Source organism: Kwoniella botswanensis, chromosome 1 (assembly GCF_036426115.1).
Source record: "Kwoniella botswanensis chromosome 1, complete sequence".
Taxonomy (NCBI): Eukaryota; Fungi; Basidiomycota; class Tremellomycetes; order Tremellales; family Cryptococcaceae; genus Kwoniella; species Kwoniella botswanensis.
The window spans coordinates 17731825-17755223 of NC_088599.1; the positions used below are offsets into that span (position 1 = coordinate 17731825).

The 23399-nt window shown below is 44.6% G+C and overlaps 10 protein-coding genes across 10 annotated transcripts; 4 read left to right on the plus strand and 6 right to left on the minus strand.

Annotated features, from left to right (window-relative positions):
* Positions 1 to 144: 144 nt before the first annotated feature.
* On the minus strand, positions 145 to 2934 carry L199_006705 (uncharacterized protein; the record flags this gene model as incomplete). The annotated part of the gene is made up of 6 exons (XM_064892403.1): positions 145 to 1282; positions 1348 to 1578; positions 1672 to 1739; positions 1826 to 1966; positions 2049 to 2794; positions 2865 to 2934. The coding sequence occupies 6 exons, from the start codon at positions 2932 to 2934 to the stop codon at positions 145 to 147; spliced, it is 2394 nt and encodes a 797-aa protein (XP_064748475.1).
* A 929-nt stretch (positions 2935 to 3863) lies between these two features.
* Positions 3864 to 7240, minus strand: L199_006706 (uncharacterized protein; the record flags this gene model as incomplete). The annotated part of the gene is made up of 5 exons (XM_064892404.1): positions 3864 to 5120; positions 5178 to 5582; positions 5645 to 6854; positions 6913 to 6994; positions 7054 to 7240. 5 exons carry the CDS (start codon positions 7238 to 7240, stop codon positions 3864 to 3866), a joined length of 3141 nt encoding a protein of 1046 aa, XP_064748476.1.
* Positions 7241 to 7583: 343 nt separating this feature from the next.
* Positions 7584 to 8228, plus strand: L199_006707 (uncharacterized protein; the record flags this gene model as incomplete). The annotated part of the gene is made up of 4 exons (XM_064892405.1): positions 7584 to 7637; positions 7722 to 7749; positions 7844 to 7998; positions 8085 to 8228. 4 exons carry the CDS (start codon positions 7584 to 7586, stop codon positions 8226 to 8228), a joined length of 381 nt encoding a protein of 126 aa, XP_064748477.1.
* A 339-nt stretch (positions 8229 to 8567) lies between these two features.
* On the minus strand, positions 8568 to 9254 carry L199_006708 (DNA replication complex GINS protein PSF1; the record flags this gene model as incomplete). Its single annotated transcript, XM_064892406.1, has 1 exon — positions 8568 to 9254. One exon carries the CDS (start codon positions 9252 to 9254, stop codon positions 8568 to 8570), a length of 687 nt encoding a protein of 228 aa, XP_064748478.1.
* Positions 9255 to 9868: 614 nt separating this feature from the next.
* Positions 9869 to 11600, plus strand: L199_006709 (uncharacterized protein; the record flags this gene model as incomplete). Its single annotated transcript, XM_064892407.1, has 7 exons — positions 9869 to 9905; positions 9977 to 10048; positions 10313 to 10356; positions 10422 to 10487; positions 10592 to 10932; positions 11014 to 11034; positions 11189 to 11600. The coding sequence occupies 7 exons, from the start codon at positions 9869 to 9871 to the stop codon at positions 11598 to 11600; spliced, it is 993 nt and encodes a 330-aa protein (XP_064748479.1).
* A 594-nt stretch (positions 11601 to 12194) lies between these two features.
* Positions 12195 to 14238, minus strand: L199_006710 (uncharacterized protein; the record flags this gene model as incomplete). Its single annotated transcript, XM_064892408.1, has 6 exons — positions 12195 to 12821; positions 12889 to 12970; positions 13051 to 13197; positions 13270 to 13388; positions 13452 to 13547; positions 13618 to 14238. The coding sequence occupies 6 exons, from the start codon at positions 14236 to 14238 to the stop codon at positions 12195 to 12197; spliced, it is 1692 nt and encodes a 563-aa protein (XP_064748480.1).
* A 280-nt stretch (positions 14239 to 14518) lies between these two features.
* On the minus strand, positions 14519 to 14965 carry L199_006711 (uncharacterized protein; the record flags this gene model as incomplete). Its single annotated transcript, XM_064892409.1, has 1 exon — positions 14519 to 14965. The coding sequence occupies one exon, from the start codon at positions 14963 to 14965 to the stop codon at positions 14519 to 14521; it is 447 nt and encodes a 148-aa protein (XP_064748481.1).
* A 1388-nt stretch (positions 14966 to 16353) lies between these two features.
* L199_006712 (uncharacterized protein) lies at positions 16354 to 17561 on the minus strand (the record flags this gene model as incomplete). The annotated part of the gene is made up of 3 exons (XM_064892410.1): positions 16354 to 16656; positions 16821 to 17097; positions 17272 to 17561. 3 exons carry the CDS (start codon positions 17559 to 17561, stop codon positions 16354 to 16356), a joined length of 870 nt encoding a protein of 289 aa, XP_064748482.1.
* Positions 17562 to 18721: 1160 nt separating this feature from the next.
* Positions 18722 to 21407, plus strand: L199_006713 (uncharacterized protein; the record flags this gene model as incomplete). The annotated part of the gene is made up of 6 exons (XM_064892411.1): positions 18722 to 18823; positions 19171 to 19342; positions 19413 to 19752; positions 19904 to 20312; positions 20390 to 20500; positions 20565 to 21407. 6 exons carry the CDS (start codon positions 18722 to 18724, stop codon positions 21405 to 21407), a joined length of 1977 nt encoding a protein of 658 aa, XP_064748483.1.
* A 1098-nt stretch (positions 21408 to 22505) lies between these two features.
* On the plus strand, positions 22506 to 23089 carry L199_006714 (uncharacterized protein; the record flags this gene model as incomplete). The annotated part of the gene is made up of 2 exons (XM_064892412.1): positions 22506 to 22856; positions 22964 to 23089. The coding sequence occupies 2 exons, from the start codon at positions 22506 to 22508 to the stop codon at positions 23087 to 23089; spliced, it is 477 nt and encodes a 158-aa protein (XP_064748484.1).
* Positions 23090 to 23399: the final 310 nt, after the last annotated feature.

The following is a 23399-nucleotide window of genomic DNA, read 5'->3' on the forward strand; positions in this document are numbered from 1 at the left end:
CTGTGATATCTAGTCATCCAATCTCAAAAACCAAATCTACACCGAGACCTTTATTTCGTCCATTCTTTCGTGTCAATTCGTCTCCTTCCATTTTCAACTTATTAACTTTTTATGACCAGTTCCTTTTATATGCCATACAGCGAATCACCATACACCCTGAACATGGGATTCTTCCGCATGCGCCAGGGCAGCTTCGAAATCTCCCGATATCAAATGATCGTCAAACGGTAGATTCTCCAACGGTACCCCGCTAGAGGGAGGTAAGAGTGATAAAGAATGGTCGTGATGGTTGCAATCAATCTGATTTTGATTTTGGTGAATTTGATTTTGAGAGGTTTGAAGCTTGTCGATATCTCCATTGAACAAGTATGTCGGCGGCGGGTTATGAGATTCTATGGAAGTTGAGTTAGGATTAGAGGGTAAGGTAAATTCGTATTTCCCCTCTGAGCTGTCATTCTTATGATCACCATTGATATCCATATTCATGTTCATATTGAAATAATCGTTATCGTCATTGTTACGATTGAAATCTTGAGAATGGGGATAAGGGAAAGAGAAACTGGATATCGCAGCAGAAGGTGAAAAGGGTAATGCGGTATCATAAGCGTAAAATTCATTATTGTTGTTGCTATTGATGTTATCGTTGGAGTGATTGATATTTTGAGGAAGTTGAATTTGAAGTGGTATATTACCATGTTGAGGTTGGGGGTATAGGAAGTTTTGCGAAGCTGAGGACGAAGGATCGGAGAAACTAGTTTGAGGTTGAGGATGGAATTCCATACTCGTAGAGCTTTGATCGGCAGTGAAAGCTGATTGAGGGAAACTACCATAACCCTGTGGTTGTGGTTGTGGTTGACCAAATTCAAATCCATTCATATAACTGATATCACCCCATGATCCCGATCCTGATTCACTGTCTTCCTGACCAAGCTGTTGATGCTGTTGAGCGAAACCTTGTATTTGTGAAGGAGCTAAACCATATCCCAACATCTGATCCTGACCTTGATTTTGATTCTGGGTGATATCATGTTCAAGTTGATCGTCGGAATCGCAATTGTCCTCGAACTCAAAAGCGTAACTTTGCGTTCTTGATAATGATCTTGAATTAGATCTTGATTGTCCACGGTTACTTCCACTTCCGGTTCCTCGAACAGAAGATATATCTGACCAATCTCCCGATTCGTGCGACGATGACTGTTGTCTCGCTTGAGCTCGTAAGGCTCTCAAAGCCCCTTTGGAAAGTTCACATGCTGATGAGGATCGTCGAGAATTTGAATTTGACCTTTACATTTGCAATGTTGGTCAGCCGATATATCGAAAATAGGTGTAGATGATAATAACACTTACTTGTCCTTCTTAACAGATTCAGAAGAAGCATTATCATTACTTCCGTTGGTAGTACCATTCCCGTTCCTTATCTTTTCTTTAATTTCATTTTCCAGATCTTCCCCACTTTTACCTTTGATCAGCAACTCTGCAACCGATTTGCATTTCTGTTCTTCAGCCTCGTCTTTTCTCACTCGACGACGGATTACGTTGGTCCGTCTGTAGACTGGTTGATACCTATAACCAGGGTATCTACGGAAAAAAAAAACAATCATCCGGCATGTCAGCTATGTGTACTGTGAAAGATAACCGACGGAACGACGTTATAAGGGTGGATAGACTGACTTTTTCATATGTTCCTCTTTTTCGATCCTTGCTAATTCGTTAAAATGCGCTTTCTGATCTGGTGGTGCCTACATTAAAATCAAATCACAAATGATCAAATACAATTCAGTTTCTTCTTTCCATTTGTGAGTGGATATGAGAACATTCGACTGACCTTTGACCACATCTTAGCAGTGATTATACTAACATTCTGATGTCTCATCTCGACGCTTGCAGGAATCAACTTAGAGTCCACAACGTGTTTTCGGAATAGGATAAATGCATTTCGTGGTCGGGGGATATGATCTGCTGTTTGCTGTTTACTCATCACACCCAAGGTTAGCATCTATCCCATCTTTCCATATGGATTTCTTTCTTCTATTGGTGCAATTACTCACCTTCCTAGCATGACTAACTTTCTTTCCTTCTCCCCCTCCTCCACCGATCGGACCACCTCCCGAAGTAGAACTGGATTTCTTGGCTCTTTCCTTCTTACCCTTACCCTTCTTCGAGCCAGCAGCTTGTAAAGGAGATGCACCCAACAACTCAATTTTCGTATCTAAATTTAAATTCGATTTCGAAGTCGGTCTAGCCGTCTCTAGCATCTCCATTTCCTCTTCTCCATCACCACTATCTTTTTTAGACGAGGCGGTAGCAGTGGGTCTAAATAATTTAGGATCTATAGACAAGCTCGGTATTCTGCCATGTTGTCTCTTATTCTCTTCCACTACCTGGCCACCGATCAAGCTTGGAGATATCGAGGTGGCTAAAGATGTCGAGTCGTCCGCATCGACATCGGACGAAGATATATCGTCGTGAGTCGTAGTCGACCATGCATAATGCGATGATACACTTGAATTGGATCGATGCGAAGTTGATCCAGAGATAGATCGAAGAGAAGAATGAGATTCTGCATTCCGCAATTCGTTGGCATTTCCAGGCTGGAAACTGGTGGACTGGAACCCATCAAAGGTAGCTTGAGGTTGAGGGTGATGTAAGGTGAAATTAGATTGATGATTGTACTCTTGATTGGGGAAGCTCATAGGAGGTCCAGGATGGGTACAAGAATGTTGTGGGAATTGACCGGGGTCATGAGAGGTTAAAGAGTATTTTGGAGTAGAAGGATTAAATTGAAAGTAGTCGTCTAAGCCCAAATCGACTAAGAATTAGCCATGCGAAGGAATGTTGAATATCAAAAGGGATGGTTGACTCACTACCTTCGTTATCGATTATTTCGGGTGTACCTACGAATCCATCGACCGTCCAGGGAGTTTGAGCTTCCATCCTTTTCGAGTTATCCTTCAAAATGATATTTTCGTGAGATACAATAATACCTGAGTTTCGTCTTGGACTAAATATAGTATATGATGTTTACGAAGTAGGTTGAGAACCCTCACGAGCTAACGATTATTCGTCAAGATGAGTTTCGAAAAAAAGCTTCAGTGTGATATCAATTGGCCAGGTTCGATGTCAATATGAACAAAGGGAAGAAAGAAAGTTCTTCATGATCATACCTCTTCTTATACATGTTCGTCAGTGCACAGCTCCATCGTCCGGTCAAGGTCGAAACTCATCAAATCATTTCCAACAGGCAACAACACATCCTTCCGCTATCTCCACGACCTCCACTATGTTTCCCTAACCTTCCCAGACTACTTAGACCCATCTTTCACCATCGTACTCCGGAATACCAACACCTTAGTCGTTTCAAAGCTACTTGTCAAACACTCCAATAAGGTAAGTTGGCTTCAACTATCTCAAGGGGTAAGATGAAAGGTGTCCTTCATCCATCGTCCATCGACGTTCGATCGATTCATCTCCTTGCAATCATGGTCTTTCTGCTCGTACGGTCTTCGATCCTAGGAGAAAATCTCTTTTCGGAGTGGGCATGCGTATAATATCCTTCAAATGAGATTTTAAGGGGTTGAATATTCCATTCAAAGGTATATATGTGTATCCTCCAAAGGACCCCTTAGTGAATATCCATCTACGAGTCCGACCAACCGTCTTTTGAAGCACCAAAGGACCCTCCGCAAGGACGGTCACATCTCTTTTCGGAGCACATCATCTATCGTACCAAAATCGTGCCACAGTGTCAGTAGCCTCTCATGATCAATCAGTATGCCATACCCGACAATCAGCTGCTGAAGACCAGTCTCACACCAGATCAACGTCAAGTCACATATCCTTCATCTCACCCACAACGCCTTTACCTAATGATACTGATACCCTCCCTGTGGTTGATACCCTCCCTGGGATGGATATCCGTACTGACTACCTTGTTGAGGCGGAGGTTGGGACTGATATTGACCTGTAGGAGGCGGATAGTTGGGATACTGCTGCTGCTGCTGAGGAGGTGGGGGATTATACGATGGTCTTTGCGGAGGAGGTGGATAATAGCCTTGTTGAGGTTGTTGTGGAGGCGGACCAGAGGGATACGACGAGTATGAAGATGGTGGAGGAGGTGGGTGCGAAGTGTAGGATGCTTGAGGAGGTGGAGGTGCAGGTGAAGTATACTGCGCTTGAGAAGGTGGTGCAGCGTAACTCTGATTCTGCCCCCCGGCATAGCTTGTTTGCGACGACGAGCCATAGGAGCTATAACTTTGCGGGGCAGGTCTAGGAGGTTGACTAGATGGGGGAGGGTAAGGCGATTGAGCTGGAGGCGGATAAGGGGCAGGCTGTGATTGCACTGGTCGATCATAGCCGTATGAAGATGAACCGTAAGTTTGAGTCTGATGAGGTGGTGATTGACTGGAAGTAGGAGAAGAGGTCGAGAAAGCAGAAGGAACATTGGACAGTCCGCTGAAATCGTATGGGTTTGTAGGTTTAGCAGGTGGTGGGGGTGGTGGGAAGCTTGGTGTAGATACTTGAGGGGGTGGAGGGGGGAACGAAGGTGTCGGCGATGTAACAGGTTTAGGCAGTTGAGGAGAATATTTTGGAATGGATCTATCGACAGACAAAGCTGCTAGTCTCTCTTCCAAGCTTCTTGTTCCGCTCGATGTTGTAGCAGGCGGGGGAGATCCAGATGATCCACCAATTCTTTGTCTAGTTTCAATCTCGCCCACTAATCTATTCCTCTCATTCTCTCTGCTTTTGACGAATCCGTTTACTTCCCTCTTCAGATCATCCAAGACTCGTGTGAGAGAATCATAATAGGTGAGACCTTTGCCTAAACCGGCTTGGATCTCAGCCCAACCTTCCCCGGCTTCGATCAATTTTCTCTCCCACTCCCTGATTCTCTTCGTGCGATCTTTCTGAGATCTTTGGAGATCTTTCACTCCCTTCCCTTTCTCAACTTGTCGCACCAACATCTCGAGTTCTTGTAGGATCGAAGCAGAAGCCTGAATGGCAGCAGCAAGTCTCGACTGATAAGGTCGGAATTTCTCGAGCTCAGCAGCGAAAAGCTGAGGCTCGACTCCACTTGACCGTCGGTTGAGTAAAAGTAAATTAGATACATCATCGTTCTGGATCTATAAAAGGATCTTTGTCAGCTTGTTTCACATGATTGGATGTGCTGTGAAGCTCGCCTTTTCCTTCAGATCCTTGAGAACCTCATCTCTCTCCCTTCTGATCTTATTCAACCTATCTAATCTTTCCCCAGCATCTGCAACTGCTTTTTTGAGCTCTTCCTTCTCTTTGTCATCTAACCCTTTCTTACTTCCAACGTCTTCCTGTAAATCAAGAAGACTGATTCCTTGGCTGACTGGAGTGGATGTCTTCCCAACAGCGATATGAGCTGCAGCTCGTTCCAAGCCATTTTCGCCGGATGACAATAGTGTGATTTGAGGTTGAATATCCCTCCATATGGTATGAAGATGAGAATCAGATTGGCCGGCTGATGATAGAGCAGAGAGGTTCGAGGCGATATTCGATCGCCAGTTGGAAGTTTGCGGTCCAGAGGGTGGTTGAGTGAATTGAGGAGTATATTTTGCCTAAAATCGCTTATCAGCATAATTGAATTCCAATGATCCATCACAGTTCAAAACAGACTCACCCTCATCCTTTCACATTCTCTGCTCTCATTATCCAGCAAACCACTCAACTCCCTCAGTTCCCTCTCACATCGTTCTCTCTCCCCATCCAACTGTCTTAAAGAATTCTCTACTGATCCACCTCGACTTATATCTTCAGCCAACCTCTTAACCTGAAGACTGATTTCTACATCATCATAATTCTGATCGTTATCATCGTCCATCAAGTTCTTCCATTGATTGACTAAACCAGGTAATCCTAGATGTTCCAATCCAGCTCTCAATTCACCTTCTGAAGTTTCAACCCTTTCCACCTCGCCTCTGACCAATTTCGCTTTTTCCTCCGAATAGATACTTGCCGATTCGTGTACAGCGAGAGGAACAAGTTTGATGAATATATCCGGTCCGATCAACTTGGTTATCTCAGCATTCCCATATATCTCCTGAATGGTGATCGGAGTAGACGATGAAGGTAATTTTTCGATGGTCGGTAGGGCCGCTTCTGAAGGTAAAACTTCATGATAGATCAAATCGTTATCTTTCGTAGATTGATCTTTGATTTCCGTACAAATCGTTAAATGGGATTTTGTAATTTCCACTAGACTGCTTGCGGCATCATGAGGTAATGTAGGTGTACTGGAAGATATGAATGTGTAATTGAACGAATTGGCCTGTTTGGAAGCTTCCTGCGCGAGACTGTCGGCCACTCTAAACCTTACCAAAGCTATACCATGTTTTCCACTAGAATTGTCGGCTACACCTTTATAATACTGTGCTAAAGAGCTGAACAATTTGGACTTTATCTGTAAGACGTATAACCAATTACGGTCGAATATCCCTTTCCCTTGAAATTCCTTCATCTCCTCTACAGCTGTGTTGTACAGTGCCGCGGTGGAATTGGCTGATCGACTGACCAAAGCAGGCGATTTCTTCTCCTCGATCAATTTCTCAGTAAATATCTCGGTAGCTTGAGCAGACATGATTCCTATACAGAGTTGAACCACTTCCCGTGATAGATCGGTCGAAGGCGCATGCAAGAAATTCTCGTTGATATACGTTAACATTCCCGCTGCTGCACGCGTGTTGTAGTATGCCCTTTTGAGTCCTTCGGGATCGGATCGTGAAGGTGTTTGAGCGAGTGAGGATAGGATGGAGGAGATGAGATGGATGATAGAAGCTTTCTCAAAAGCGAGGGATGTTTGGGTAGTAGGTTTGTCGGTAAATGCGTCGTTCCTATATGACATGATAATGTCAGCTTCGATAGTATCATCTAGGCAGTGATTGAACTGACCAGACAAAGGGTACCTTGATCTCTGCGAATCTCAGTTCGAGCAATTCCAGCTGACCAAAGTACTTGTACAGCAAATCGCGTGCTGTACATATCGCAAAGTCAGCTCGATCTGTTAACGGTTAGGACAGAGAGTCAACTAACCAGTTTGATCACTCCCTGCACCTCTGACTGCATCCTGCCTACATCTCTGCAATACCGAACATTCCTCTGCATAGTTCTTAGGATCTTCACCATAGCTATGAGCGATGATGGATCGTATGGGATTTGACCAGTCTACGTCCTGGGTGGTCTTGCGGGGGATAGCGATGAGGGGCGATTGGAAGGCCATGTTGAGTGGAGCGACGATGATCCAACGTGAGCCGGGTGCAATCTACTGTTGATGGATACCACTGATAGCTGGCTATTACTTGTATCCTGGCTCACTTCCTGACGTCTGGTTATAGTTGAGAGATTCAGATATGGGTACATGAGCATGATCAAGATGCAATAGGATGAAGCGGGGAGGCAGTAAGTAACACAGTGACGCAGCAACTCACGGCCGGTTGTGCTCCGACCCGATTCCTGTTACGTAACACTCAGATCACTGAGATGCCTACAGCAGCTCACAAGGACATTTCGGTCCAACAATATCGTCGTTACCTCTTTCTCTTCTGGAATTAACAATAACGAACATGGCAGCATCGAGTTCATCAGGCAGGATACCTCAAGGAGAGGTGATAATGGATGTGAGTCCACTTTTATATATGAAAGTGGACATCGTCCGGCCATATTTTCATGATGGCAGGTGCTAACCTGAATGTGCTTTGTAGTTTGCTGACGGAGGACAGTATATCAAACGTGAGTATCGATTCTATTACAGACGTTCAAACAAGTACCTTCATAGTCTACCATAAGGACTGCCGAACTGATAAATACCCCGGGGGATATATAGATAAATTGGAAAACGCAGTGTTAGAAGTTGAAAGACGTAAAATAACCAAAGAGGAGGGAATTAAAGCTCAAAAAGCTATGGAAGCTTTGGATGTCAAACCTAATGGAGTAGGGGCAGGTGCGGATGGTGTGAAATCTGAAGATGTCGATTTCATCGTGAGTATCTTTACCTTGTTTCCATATCTTTCATACCGAATATTTCGTGAATCGCAGCTGAACGAGACTATGCGTCTTTCATAAAGGTCGCTCAGATAGGATGTACGAAAGAAGAAGCTACTGAGAATCTCAAAGCGGAGAAAGGTGATTTGGTGAAAGCTTTGATTAAATCCGTTCAGCCTAGACCTAGAGCTAGGTCGGTAGATGGTGGTGCGGAGGTAAAGAAGTAAACCAGTGAAACCTGAATCGGAATGGAAAGATGGAGGTGACCTGCAACGAGGCATGTTGCATTGGTATGTGATGACTGATACCTCTGATTTTAGATTACATATGTACATATGAACAACAAAGAATAATGATGTACTGTACATATGAGGAAACAAAATACACTTTACACTGGATCGCCAATCTTTCTGAGACATCAAGATCAACGAACGTCAATCATGTCGATATGGTCCATATTATTCCTAGGAGTGAAGATTCTTGCTTCTTGCTTGAATCGTTTCGCACCGTAATACCTTTTGCTTGTTGAGAATCCTCCAATAGATTTTCAACGTTCAGTTGATCATTCACACTTCCTCCAAATACCCTTGAACAATCAATCTCTCCACATTACTCCTATTCAACCTAAATCTCTCTCCTTTCCTAAAATCAAGCTTTTCACCACCTTCCAGAACGACCTCTCCAGCATCTTTCAGTACTCTAACATCCACCATCAATTCCGAGGGTGGTCTGTCTATCGAGGAAGTAAGATCTAAAACATCCAGGAAATCGGATTTATAATCAATCATCAGGTTGTTATATCCTCTTAGGAAATCTAATTCTTGCGGACTCAGATTGTTCCTTAGATCTCCTGATGATTCAGATTCAGAACTGTTGATAGCTGATGGGTCCGAGTTATTCGTGTTCGAAGATGAAGTAGGGGAAAGGAGATAAGCTAAACTTCCACCTGAATCCCACCATCTTTCCTTGATACCTCCTACCCTGGTTGACAAGTACGCTAAAAGACATCGCTTGTTCCTTCGAGCAGAAAGATGCTGTACTGTGAGGTTGCAGACCAGCGATCGATCTTGAGATAAAGACACTTGACCATGTTGCTCGGCTGCAGAGGTGATGGATTGACCTAACTGACGGGTTTCCAGACATATCGAGAGGATGAGAGGTAATGCGTATTTCGGTAATGGTAGTTGAGGGGTGGTGGAGAGTGTGGATCGATGTGAGGATGTGACGAGCTGGAGAGCTAGGTCGCCGTACATTGTGAGGAGATGCAGGAAGGGTTGACCGCAAACGTGAGTATATTCAAGCTGATCGGGTTGTTAGCAGAAGACCAGCAGGTGAGTATGGGCATGACACTCACCGTATATCTTTTGGATGTGTGCAAGTGGTTGCTCTTGCTTTGTGATGTGTTATCTCAGTATCGTCAATCTGCTCGTAGTGTACAGTATGTATCTTACTTAGCTAGCTCTGTTCATCACAAACACCAAAACATGAACATCACCTCTTGCTCTTCGTCTCGACGCGTCCTACTTGGTCTTGAATCTGGGTTATGGGTTATATCAGAGCGGCATTGACCTCCTTCCCCATGTTCGCCACGTGGAGTTCCAGCGGTAGTAATCGGGGATAACGGGATCCCGTTTTCAGTGATGAGCGGTTGTGGCATTCGGTTCCTCCCATTCCAGCACCACCATACACCATACATCATACACCACATGCACTTTCGGTTACAGCCAGCGACACCACAATCCAACTTTTGAGCATTCTTCGATACATCTCCATTGATCCCTCTTTATACCCCAAAAACACTCTTCAAAGTGAGCTACTCATTCTGCCCCATTCGCTTCACCAGCTGACAGTCTTGTACGCTGTTTAGATGCAATCCCTTCGATCAGCTTCCACCCTTGCTCGAGGTTCGTTCCCTTCAGTTCAATATACGTCCACCTCGGGGAGATACAGCTGACATGGAGAGACTTGCTCGTAGGCGTCAGGACTTTCGCTTCTTCCACCCGTGCTTCAGCCGGTTACGAGGATACAATCAAGAACATCCTCATCAGTGAGTTACGCTTTCACTTTCTGGCGTCGAAATGTCATCATTCGGCAGTGCCGAGTGCAGGTGAGATTGAAGCAGATTAGGTGGACATCATGAGAACATAGAAAAATCATTAAGGATGATGGGACATTGTGACTTATCAAGGTCGCTGGCAGTGAGGAGTAGAAGGAATTCTGGGAGAGAAAAGGAGAATGACGGTTGAAAGACCTGTTGTCATGGGCGATGAACGAAAAGCATTCTGACTTGTCAAATATGTTCATCCCGCAGACAAAGACACCAAAGTTCTCGTCCAGGGTTTCACCGGAAAGACAGTAAGTTGAGCACATAGACATAACCAAAGGGAGTTATAGCCAACAGCTCTTTGCGGTGCACATAGGGTACTTTCCACGCTCAACAAGCTATTGACTATGGAACTCGAATGATCGGAGGTACCAACCCTAAAGTAGGTCCTGTTTTCTGCTTCCCGGTTAAACCCTCCTCCTTTTTTTGCGGAATCAGCCTCATTGGTAGTCACTTGCTGATATGAGATTCGTTCATCGAATTTAGAAAGCCGGTCAAACCCATCTCGGTCTCCCAGTATACGGTTCAGTCCGAGACGCAGTCAAAGAATCTCAACCAGACGCTTCAGTAATCTACGTCCCACCTCCATTCGCCGCCGACGCAATCATCGAGGCTATAGAGAACGAAATCAAGTTGATCGTCACTATAACAGAAGGTATCCCTCAAAGAGATCAAATCAGGGTATACAACGCTCTCAAATCGCAAAGCAAATCTAGGATGATCGGTGGTAATTGTCCAGGTATCATCTCGGAAGGTTGTAAGATGGGTATCATGCCTGGACATATCTTCAAACAAGGTAAAATCGGTGTGGTATCTAGATCTGGAACGTGAGTTTATTTCGTATACTTTGCAGGTTAGATAGCAGATCATAGGATATATGCTGAATTCTAATTTGACGGTTTATCTAGTCTTACATACGAAGCTGTCAAGTAAGTATTGCAGTCCAACATGATTTTTTTCTCCCTGCATGTCCTCTCCTCGAATTGGATGTATATCATATATCTACCTCTATCCTTATGGTGTTACCATCAACCTATTTCCTCGTTTACACTTCGCTAACATCTCATTTACTGTCACCTTTAGCCAAACCACCTTAGCAGGTCTTGGTCAATCTCTGACCGTAGGAATCGGAGGAGACCCTTTCCCCGGTACTCAGCACATTGACGTCGTCAAGGTTCTCCTCTCCGACCCACGAACAGAGGGTATTGTCCTTATTGGTGAAATCGGTGGATCAATGGAAGAGGAAGCTGCCGAATACTTGGAAAAACACAACAAAAACTCTGCCAACCCCAAACCTGTTGTTGCTTTCATTGCTGGACGAACCGCTCCACCAGGTAGACGAATGGGACATGCTGGTGCGATCATCTCCGGTGGTAAAGGTGCTGCATCAGATAAGGTAGCTGCATTGGAGAAAGCCGGTGCGATCATTGCCAAGTCACCGGCTCAAATTGGGGATTTGATGTTGAAAGCTATGAAAGATGCTGGTAAGGCTTAGGGGCTTAGGCTTAGATCAAGCTTAAGGAAGTCCGGGAGGAGAAGAAGAGAAGAGAAGAGAAAGTAGCTCGGGAAGAGGGAGGAAGAGTCCTCAATATATATATTTGTTTATATACCCCAGTGATTGTGAGGAGTCGTTAGATAGGAGTAATTGAAATGATGGTTTATTTCTTATAGCATAGTTGGACTGGAGTTAGGTTATTTATAGCTATATATCCTTGTGATTTGCGGATGTTATAACTATCCTGCTGTCATGCTTACGATCAACCATTCGACAGCCAACGATCCCACTCTAGCTAATAATATAACGAGATATTCAGATAAAACATAACATGGTATGACATAACATGACATGTTACCCATCTATCTATTTCCTTGCCTATATACGTATTTACCTTATGTTATATCAAAAAAGACAAACAAACAAAGATGCGAATTGTGAAAACACAAACCAAGGGACAGACAAGTGATGGAAAACAAATCCCATTCCTATCTTTGAATGAAAATTCAACTTCGAAGTAACAGACCAGCATCTATACAACTAGAAAAGAAATCACCCATTCATTCGAATCCTAACAAATACCTTTTCATAACCCTAAGTATACATCCCATTCCTCGCTTGCTCATTACTTGATGTGCCCTCCGCACTATTGGCAGTCGTAGGTGTGTTAACCAATTCATCGGCCAATTCCAATCTCTGAGCTATACCTGTATCACCAATCGCCAAGGTACTTAGGAAATGTTCATTCATCGGTGTTTGAGCGGTTTCCGGTTCGTCCATTTCATTGTTCATACCGAGGGTTGTATTGGGTATAGCCATGATACGAGTGGGTTCGTTCTCGTTCCCATATTCTTGCTCTGATTCTTCTTCATGAACTACTTCAGGTACCTCCATCTCAACGTCCCCTTGTTGTTCCTGCTGAGCCACAGCGGTAGTCTGTCTAGCAAGAGCAGAAGATCCGATCATCCCTACACCTTCGGAATCTTGTTCAGCAGATAGAAGATCATTGACACTTGCTGAACTCGCTCCGCCCAGTCCGATATTCGTGGAAGGTTCACCGGACGGTCCAGAAGGTGATAGTTGAGCTTCGTTCTGAGATGAAGCATTGGGTAATCGAATAGAATGATTGGATGGTTTTCGGGATATGATGGATGCTCTTCGAGAGGCTATCTCCCATGCGTCCTCGGTCTCGACATCTTCTTCGAGATTGGCAAAAGTTCGCTGTGCGAAAGAATAGGTCAATCCTCCATGTCAAGGGATATAGGGTCTTTAAGGAATGATCACTCACACATAGCGGACATGAGAAACCCGGATGGTGTTGTAAGAGCAATGGTCTGATACATTTATAATGAAAGACATGTGAACAGGGACTTTGTGTGAGGAACGAACAAACGTCAGCTAACATGCTTTACGGAGGATGGCATCGAGAAGGGTCATTAGCTGAACTTACGCAATAAACAAAGATTGACAGACAGTGACACTAAACAAACAGATACAACAATCCGTAACGCTCGCTTTAGCTTTCTTCGACGGAGTACCTTTCTCCTTCGTATCACTCGCACCACCAAGTGCTTTAAGCTGTTTTAGAGCGTTTGTGCTATAGTTGATATATCAGCCATATCCCATTACCCACTTGATAAGATTGAGGTGATTAGGACGTAATACCCACTTGAACTCATTAGCAGCCCTTTGCCACTCTCTACCAATCTCCACTCTGATCTTAACGCATCTGAACATCTCCTCTATACCTCCTTGATAGTCCACACCAAGTTGAAGGATATCTCCGTCCTGATTTGATGAGACAAATCAGCACGACTTTTCGCTCGATGCGATCAGGAGAATGGAACCTACATTGAGCATCGTAGGTCTCGAGTCGGTATTGGGACTCGATAATCTAATATGGTTCAAGAACGTTCCAGAGGAAGATGAAGTATCTCTTATATAGAACTATTGACGTTATCAAAGCAAATCAGCATACTTTCTTGATGACAATTTGTAGTGAGAATTATGAACCCACTTTACCACCTTCCTCACACCAGATCTCCGCATGACCTCTACTGACGACTTTACTCTTGAACGCTACTCTGCCAGAAGTCAAATCACCTCCTCCACCAGCTATGGTCAGATGAGCTTCTCCAGTACCGGCTGGACCTGAGCCTCTGGAATTCGGACCGATCGTAGCCCCATTGGTGGAAGTGGTACCAGTCGCGCCAGGTTGAGGAAGTTGGTTATTGGACTTATCGGTGAATCTACCTATCTTTAAAAGCAAGGCAGGTGGTCGACCGTTAACGGATGGTCCACCGGCAGATACAGACTGAGCGGCGATAGAAGGTAATGCACCGGGAGGAACGGCGATGGGTAGTAATTCTCGGACGACGGGGTCGAAAGCTAGTGATCTGGTTGATTCGAGGTGAGGAACCAATCTTATTCTGTATGTCTTGGCCGTTCCATTGTTAGAACCGGATGATGCAGTTGCGGTTGATGGTCCTGCTGCTGATAGAGGTTGAGCTCGATTGATCGAGGAGTCTGATAAAGATTCAATGAAGAATCGTGAAAACGAAGTCAGGTCGTTGCCTTGTGCCAGCCAGTCTGAGAGGAGGAGAAGAGGGTTGTGAGGGAATTGAGGAGGATCAGGCATGGGTGGCAGTGGTGAAGTGATGGTGAGATGCTGTTACGAGTGTAGAGTTGAATGATAAAACGGTCCATAGATTGAGGTCAAGTAAAAAGAGGTAAAGAGAAACGAGAGAAGGAAAGTAAGAAGGAAGGGAAGAGATGTGAACATATGAAGATATATATATATATATGCAGATTGATCAATGTTGATGATGGTGTCGTACTTCCCTCACATGAAGATCAAGTTTAGGAAAAATCAAATCGAACAAATCAAGATGACAAAACCCCACGCCGACGCCGGATAATCAAAGATGAGTCAACCACTCACCTGGATTGTGAGCATTACCATTACCAATTGTATCCGTATTCGTACTTATATTCAATCCTCCACCACTCAACGGTGTACTTATACTTCTCGTGACGCTACCGCCCGTGTTAATAGCAGTATGCGTGTTGGTATTCTCTCTTGACATTCCTGCTGTGGAACCCTCTCTGGAACTTGCATTACGACTCCTATCCCTATCTAGCGAAGGCGATGCGGGAGGTTGACTGGGCGTAGAAGACGTGTTGAGCGTATTGGCTCTACCTCTTGTCCGCATAAAACCAAGAAATGAATGACGCGGAGAAGCTGGAGATGCCGCACTTCCTATAGGCGGAGTAGCGAGGGGTGTACCGGTAGGTGTGAAATTGTTGTTCGGTAGAGGGATATGGGTTGGTCGACTAGTAGTTGATGAAGATGTTGGTCGAGACATCCTGAGTGTAGTGGGATCAATACTTAATATAGGATAAGGTAAGAATGTCGCAGGTTGATTGTTACGAGAAGTCAATGTGGATGATGAAGTTGGACTTGAAGCTTGTTGAGAATGAGATCTGATTCTGCGCCGTAAGGAGATTGGAATAGAGGTATGAGATCTACCACCTATTATAGTATGATTCTGAATACTTGAACGTATTCTTTCAGGCGGCGAAGATGATGGTGATATTGAATGGGGTACAACGTCGCTCGATATCCGCTCACATTCACGTATACGAGTTGATGAATTTGGCTGAAAATGGTACGGATGATATGTCAGCATTGTATTCGATTGATCCTATTATCCTAGAACGAGAGGCGATAAAGACATATGGAGAGAAAACAGAGGAAGGAGATGTTAAGACAAGTGAAATACCGGCTGACAGATATACACAAGGTGTATGGAGCTGTGTGCTGTTTCTATTTCTATACCTGGCGGATGGCCGTTGAGACTATTAGGTCAATGCGGTTCGACGCCATAGGCGTAGTGCCTCGAATCAAGCGGTGAGTGGTGTTGATGACGAAGATATTATATGATGGAGAGGTATGTGTGTCACAGGGTAACAAGCGTCGAAGGGTATTTGCAAAGGATGGCATAAATAGATGTACATCAAAGTGGGGAGGAAGAGGTATTTCAAGCAGAAGGAGATCTTGACAAATACGATCCATATCCACAGGAGACGGAGAACAGTGGGGAGCATCGGATGGTAAATGAACAAAGATGACGCATAGCAGTGAGATGCTGATACTCACAATCAAGAAATCTCAGCGACCGAGGACTTCTGCTAATATCGATAAGGACTGCCTGATCTTTCCGTGAAGAGGCTGATGAGCGTATGTGTGTGTACAGCAAGAACCGAGATGAGGGGTATAGTCTGTTCGGATCAAGATGGGGGACACTTCGGGTTTCCTTCCTTTCTGTATTGGATTGGTCCCACCAGTCTCTCGCTGTATATTTGATATCAAAGTTTCGCTACGATGGTATCACCTTTCAATCCGGAGCTTCGTTGGTGATTGTAATGGTAATAGATGTGGGTGAGACATGAGCTACCTTTGTATGAGTAAGAGTATATCGAGGATCCAGTATCGAATATCCACGATTACGTCTTACGTCTTACTTTCCCTTACTGCTGGCAGACTGGCTCTGATCTGCTATTTACTCCACATTTACGCCCAGCCATGACATCCGTATCTCCGGATCGCATCGTGAATCATATACTTCTCAAAACATCACAAGATAATTACAACATGCATATGCACAGAAGAAACTTATGGATTATGCTATTCGCATGATATACGTAGAAATGCAAGGATAAAGATTATTCAATGGCAAATACGATTTGCCAATCATCGCATCTCGATCTCTTCAATCTCCTCTTCTTCCTCTTCCTGAGACGACAACATCGTTCCTGATATCGGTTGATCACCATTCTCATGATCGTTCTGAATATTCATCATTTCCTCTTCATCATTCAATGCTCGTTCTTCCACTCTCTTGCTAGCCAGTTGTTGTCTTTTCTTCTTACTCGGTCTATTCCGCTTGCTGGTTTTGGTCTTCTTGGCACTGACACTTTGGTCATTCGGTTGAGCTACTGATTTCCTTTTCGAGGTGGGTCGAGGGGATATATGGAGATCTATCTGTATCGTTGACTAGCACGGATAAGATGATCAACGTTAGTCTAGTGAGCGTTCCAAGTAAATCTACATAGGTCCATAGGAATATGGATGATACTATGACCTCATCCATGGATCCTAGCGATACTTATCCAGATGATCCACACGGCGCATATATGGAGAGCATGGTGAGAACTTACTTTAATACGAGTCTTTCGCTCCGGCACATCCTCCTCTATAGCTCCAACATCTTTCAACCATTCCATTCCTTCTTCCGCTTCGGCGACATTCTCCTTTTCATTGATCTTCGAAGTTGCCGGTGAGATCTCATCAATACATTCTACTGAACCAGTCTTGATCTCATGCCACATTCCTTTCTCTCCTGTGGGGAAAGGTAAGAGATCTAGCAATGCATGGAGAAGGAGTAATGCTTGAGGAATGGCTGCCCCGATCGCGTGTAATCGGAGAGATGTATAGCTAGTATGTGGTGGTGCACGTCAGCTAGGTTTACTATCAAGAGATGGTTGCGAGTCTGACAGAAACTGTGTATGAGCTTGATAGTAGTGGATAGTCGTTGCCGATCCAACATAGAGCAAAGAAGAATGATGGTAGATCTCTTTTTACAGATTGATGACACAATGTTACACTAACCCTTCATCGACTACCAAACTCCTACATCTACCCATCAACATCCCCAAGCCCGTTTTCCTCGTCACGAACACCACCTCTCTTCCAAATCCATCTTTCGTACTATCGCTTCTTGTCTTTGATACACCTTGTAACGTCTTTAACGGCAATGTCGGGGTCGAGGATGGTTTACTTTTTGAGATGGGTGGTAGAGATGGAGGGTATTGACGTTTGTTCGTTGATATTGCGGTCGAAGGATGGGGAGCGGATAATTTACGAGATGGACCCGCTTCGGAAGGGGTGGACAGAATCATGGCGCGTGAATGTAACTCAACAATGTATGTTAAGTGAAATGTAACAGGTGTACAAATATCATCAACAAATCTTCAACCACTTGTCTTGGATCCATTCAACCGGCAATGACCTCCTCTTTGATCGAGGTATATATATACATGTCAAAATGCACAGACCACGTGACACGCCGAAAACAACTCTGTAGCTCAGAGGATAGAGCGCAAGGCTCATAAGTTGATCTTTAACCAAAGAAACATAGAGAGAAATCACCATACAAGTGGATTCGTAACCTTGAGGTCGCTGGATCGAAACTAGCCAGAGTTAAGAAAGTAGTTTTTTTTAAGCGCATGACCTTGCCTGACCTGCCCGGTGATCGGCCGGACCGCTCTCGGAGTAAATTGCTGCTCAATAAATGATGCAAGCAAAGTTGAAATAGTTTGCAACTCCGGCACGAGGCATCGCATGAATCGATGCATTCCCGACACAAAGGCAAAACCAATTGATTGTGCAATCCAGATCTTGGAATCACGTGCAGTAGCAGTCACACACGTAAAATAACAGCTTACGCCACCTTTCTAGCAAGGAGGGATACCCTCTCCCTGACATGTCTGCTTGATGTCCCCCATATCTGTCCTGGTAGCAGGTAGTAGCAAGCAGATCATTGAGATGAAATTGAGATACTCGATTGATTGATTGAAATTGTTGCATGCAAAGTCTTATGCTCATGCTCGTGATTCTGTGATATGTGATGATTCAGGGTCAGCCGTGGAATGGTGAATGCATGTACTCTTTTAGTAGTTTAGTGTGCAGTGTGGGGAGATCGGTAAAATTCCCGACCGCACTGTTTTTTGAACAAGCAATTGATTTGGTTTTTTTTGGAAATATAATTTCCCTTTTACCTGACTGACTGTGCCCTGACCACCTCTCACATCTTAACAATCATTCCAAGCATCACCATCCTTTCTTTCATCACCGTCACTGTCACTGTCACCATCACTATCTATCAGCAGCATCGTCCAGTACACATTGTAGATACTGTGAGTGCAAGGACGGGAAGTAAGGGCGATGGCTAGCGCTCAGGTGACGACTGTCAAGTGCTGACTCATAACACCATATTTCCAGCTCACTCACTTATCTCCCCCCTTCCCTTCCCTTCCCAAGCTGTGTATGACCATACACCATGGCCGTACCCACACCACCCACGACAGCTTCCACGTCCACCTCGTCGACATTCGACCATCAATGGCGTTCACCACCTCCTCAGGAAACTCCCTTGGCAGAGGTATGTCCTATTCATTTTCCCAAAAAGTCCGAAATCGTGATAATCCGCACGTCCCCGAGCTATTCCTATTCCTATTCCTCCTGTTGTTCACAAGACCCAATGCTGATGATTGTGTGTATGTATGTGTGAACTTGCTTTCTACTATCGTCCACCATCTGTCTATGTGTGCAAACATAACGTTCTCGTTCTCTCCCCTTCGACGTACCATTGCATTCATATCACACCGCCTTCCTGGAAATTTCATTGAATCGTTCTTCCTTTCACCGATAAATCTAAATCCCAACTTTTTTTCTCTTTTCCAATCTTTTTTTCTCCTTCCATCGAACTCTGAACATTGACCAATACAGCCGGCTTCTCTTCCTGGGATAGGATTGCTACTGTCGCCTAAGTCAGCTTCCAACAACACCAGCAACGACAACGCCAATCTTTCAATGGGCAAAAACGACCTTCTACATCCTTCTTTCTTACCTCCTTGCGAACACGGTAAAGATGATGGCGATATGCATGCTCATGCTTTCGGTGAGTCTGCCCTTTCTCCAGACACGAAACGAAACTCGAACTCGGACTGATATAAATGGTTATTATGTAGATCTCCTTTCATTATCAGGGAACGCACCTTCCAAAAATTCAGTGAATCCCTCAAGCTCTAGACCTACCATGCCACCTTCCAAATCCACTTCCAACGCTATACCTTCCTCTGTTCCTGCCCACACTACCTCGTTCTTGTCTGCCTCGAGACCACCGACGGTCAATGTCAATGGTACCAGTAATGGGCATAACGGCGTGGAGAAGAAAGAGAATGCGAATAATCCGCCTAAAGCACGTAGGATGAGTAGCTCGACAACGGGTGTACTGGGAAGAGGAAAGCTGGGACTAACGGGCCCGTCTGGAGAAGGAAGTTTGGGATTAGGAGGGATTGGTAAAGACATGTGAGTCTTGGGCGTATATCTCTGCTTTCAACCTAATATACTTTTCCATGATGTGTTTCCATTACTGTCCATCGCAGTCAATATCGGGAGAGTTGTCGGATGTCTATTCCCTTGACGAGTTGCTACTGATCCATTATGCTGCATTGCACAGAAGGAGTTCATCATACAACAATTCAACGCCTATTCCTAATCGTCGCCCTACCATAAGTGGATCTCCCGTCCCACAATTGTTCGATTTCACCAAGACCGACCGACGTCCCTCCGCACCCGCACTATCTCACCGTACAGCATCTGCTGTACCAGCTTCGTTGCCTGCTCGCAGTAACATCCCTCGTCCAGTCCATCCCGAAGACGAGGATATCGAACTTGATATGGAATTTGACGGTGACGAAGATGATGATGGGGAGATCAAGCCCGGCAGTGATAGGAGTGGAAGTGCGGATATAGAAATGGACGAAGATGATGAGGGAGAAATATCGAAACTTGCTTTGGGAACCGGCAGTGGTGGTGTGAAAGGCAGAAGGAAGGGGATGGTGTTCAAATGTGAAACTTGTAAGAAGGTGAGTGAAGTTTATCTCTCTTTTGAGATTGTGTACATCACATCGGTGGATATTAGAACTCATTCGTACATTCCCAGGAATATCGACACCCAAGTTGTCTTGTCAAACATCGATGGGAACACTCTCCTCACTGGAAGGAACCTACAGCATTGAGTATGAGCAAACATCAACAGGTGCAGATGCTTGAGGTGAGTCACTTCTCACTGCTTAAGCATTCTTTTGCCTTGTGCTCATATACAGACAAACTTGTAGGCGGCTGCTATTCTGGCTCATCTCGATCCAACGGTGAACCCTGGTCGATCACTACCGAACGATAAATCGCTTTGGCCTGCCATTCTAGAGGGTAAAGCGGCTGGACGACCGAGATCGTCATCACGAGCTATGCGAGATCCATCAATACTGCGCTCACCACCTAGTTCAGTCATTGCACCTCTCACACCTTCGTCCCTGCGTGAGCCTATGAGTCTAGGTTCTTTGGCCGAAAGACCTAATGGTAAAGAGAGGAAATCATCTCCTGGTTCAGATTCCACGACTTCGTCGATGGGAGCTGGTGAACCGTATATACCGGCCAATCAGAACGGTAATGGTCTAGGTATAAGAAATAGCTATTCTAATGGGGTCGGGGTAGGCTCACCACGTACGAGTCGACCCATGGGAATCGCTCCAACGAATGGCCGTAAACATTCTTCATCCATATCATCTTCTCATGGAGTCGCTATGCCCGGTACACCCCATTCGATAGGCTCTCTACCTGATATGTCAGGACTAAACTTCCATTCTGCCTCCGTCGGTGCCGGTGGTGGTACGCCCACCTCGTTGGGTATGTCACCTATACCGAATCGATTCAAAGTTGGTTTAGTGGGAGGAGGTATGTTTGGAAATGTTCATACGGCTGTACCATCCAGTTCGGTCCGATCGGGAGCAGCGGACCTACCGGAAGATGAAGAGGATGAAGAAGAAGATTGGTCTAAAGTCAGAGGTAAATCAAGTTCGGTCGAAGTTGATCCAACGAGAAGCACGAGGAACGGTGGAACGGGATCACCGGCTGAGGGGGAGGAAGGTTGGAATGGTATGGCAATGGAAATGGAATTGTAGGTTATATCAAGACATGATAGTGGAAAACGATAGGAAGGGATGGAAAGAAGAAAGGCTTGGCAATGAACCGTGAACGTTGTATAAATTATCATTTTCTTTTTTCGTCTTTCTCCTATTGAACACTTTCGATTTGTTCATTTTGGGTTTTTCGCATCATGTCCAGAAGAATTTTCGAATTATTCATGGGGAGAACGATAGATTGAAGGTCAATCGAACGACTGTCAATCTTTTGCTTTTACTCATTTAGTCACTTTATATTTCTTTTCTTCTCATGTCATCAACAATCATCTATACAAGGTATCAAAGATATAACAGTTTCGTAGTTTTTATTTTCTCCTCATAAATGATGCATTTAACGATACCGAGTGAGTTTATTTGTAAAGTACAGCACGAATACGGGATATAATTATGGTCATTATGTTTGCAGCTCCGAACTTGGGAATCTAACTCGATCTAATTTACCACCACGAGCTGTGAATAAGGTAACTTACTGTTACATTATAGTCTTTGGTGAAGAATCGAGCGGGCATACGAGACAACAGATCTAGTGGCTCAATTGTATGATGCGTCACACAACTTCATCTTTCTCATCTCATCTTCTTCCATGTGAGGTCATGTGCGCGGAGACAATAGGTCAAAAGAGAAGATTACAGTCAGACTCTCAATAGATCGCGGGAGCTAGCATGCTGTGACTCCCAATGACACCTCGATAATTAAGCCTTGACCTGATCAGCGGATTACTCATCTGCGTAAATTTGTCTTTTTTATTAAGCATAATTGCAAGTTCTCCTTAGTGGATATGACACTGCTGATTCGATGATTAGGACGTATGATGATTACCCAAGGGGTAAAGTGTCAATCATCAATCAATCAATCAATCAAACCTGTCTAATAAAAGGAAGGATGTACTGCCTTTTTCCGTTTCGTATCTACACCTCGGTATGGTGAAAGGTATATATAGCCTCAAGAGGGGTAAACCAGCTCGACTCGACCACTCATACAGACAAGCACGACTCACTCTTCGTTTCAACGAGACAATTCTACGTTTTTCTCGATACTGTACTAGATTATATCTCCTGTCAGGCAACACAATCGACAATGTTGTTTACCGCTTCTACCCTATTCCCTCTCTTCGTAGCTCTCCCGCTGGTTATGGCAAGTACCCCTCCCGAGAACGTACAAGTGGACTCAAGGGAAGTCAAACGAGATGAAGGAGTTTTCAGAATTATCCCAGAAGATTACACTTCATTCGAATTTCCTGCCCCACACCAAGATCTCAATTGTAGAAGCAATGACCCCGAGGGTTGTTATCCCGAGTTGAAATTCACGAATGAATGGAAAGAACAGGTATTCGATATTAAAAAGTTCGCATTGGAGGCTGGCAATGCAGGAGCCGTTGAGGCGATGGACGTTGATTTTACCACGAGAAAACCCGTTGGACTTGTTCAGGTGAGTGATTGAGTATGAGAAAGCAAATCGCTACATCCCATATTCACTACCGGATTTTGTTCCATAACACGAGGATACACAAGCTGATGTCTACATGTATCGGATAGTGCACTGCCAGAGTCGACTCCCCTCCTACTGAAACGATCAAATTCAAACCGCAAGCTACCCCTCCTTTCCCACAGGAGTCGAATAACGGTGTTGGCCATCTCACTTGTGCCACCTCTGCACCCTAAACTACTCACTGCTCATCTCACAGGCCTGATATAAGAGCATGAGGCGATGGGATAGAGCGGACATTTGATGAATAGTGTCTGTGCATATATTGATAGCCTTGGTACTCATGTAAATGTATCGTTTCGAGACCTCAATGACATCAACTGTCGGCACACATGACAAGTGCCTCGACTTGCTAGCAACCGACCGTCACCTTGAATAGCTCCTAATGATGATTACGATCAAGTCTAATCGGATATCTCCATGATCACTACGAATGAATTGTAATCTAAGGGATATCGAGTCAAAGCGGTGAAGTCCGAAAGACCA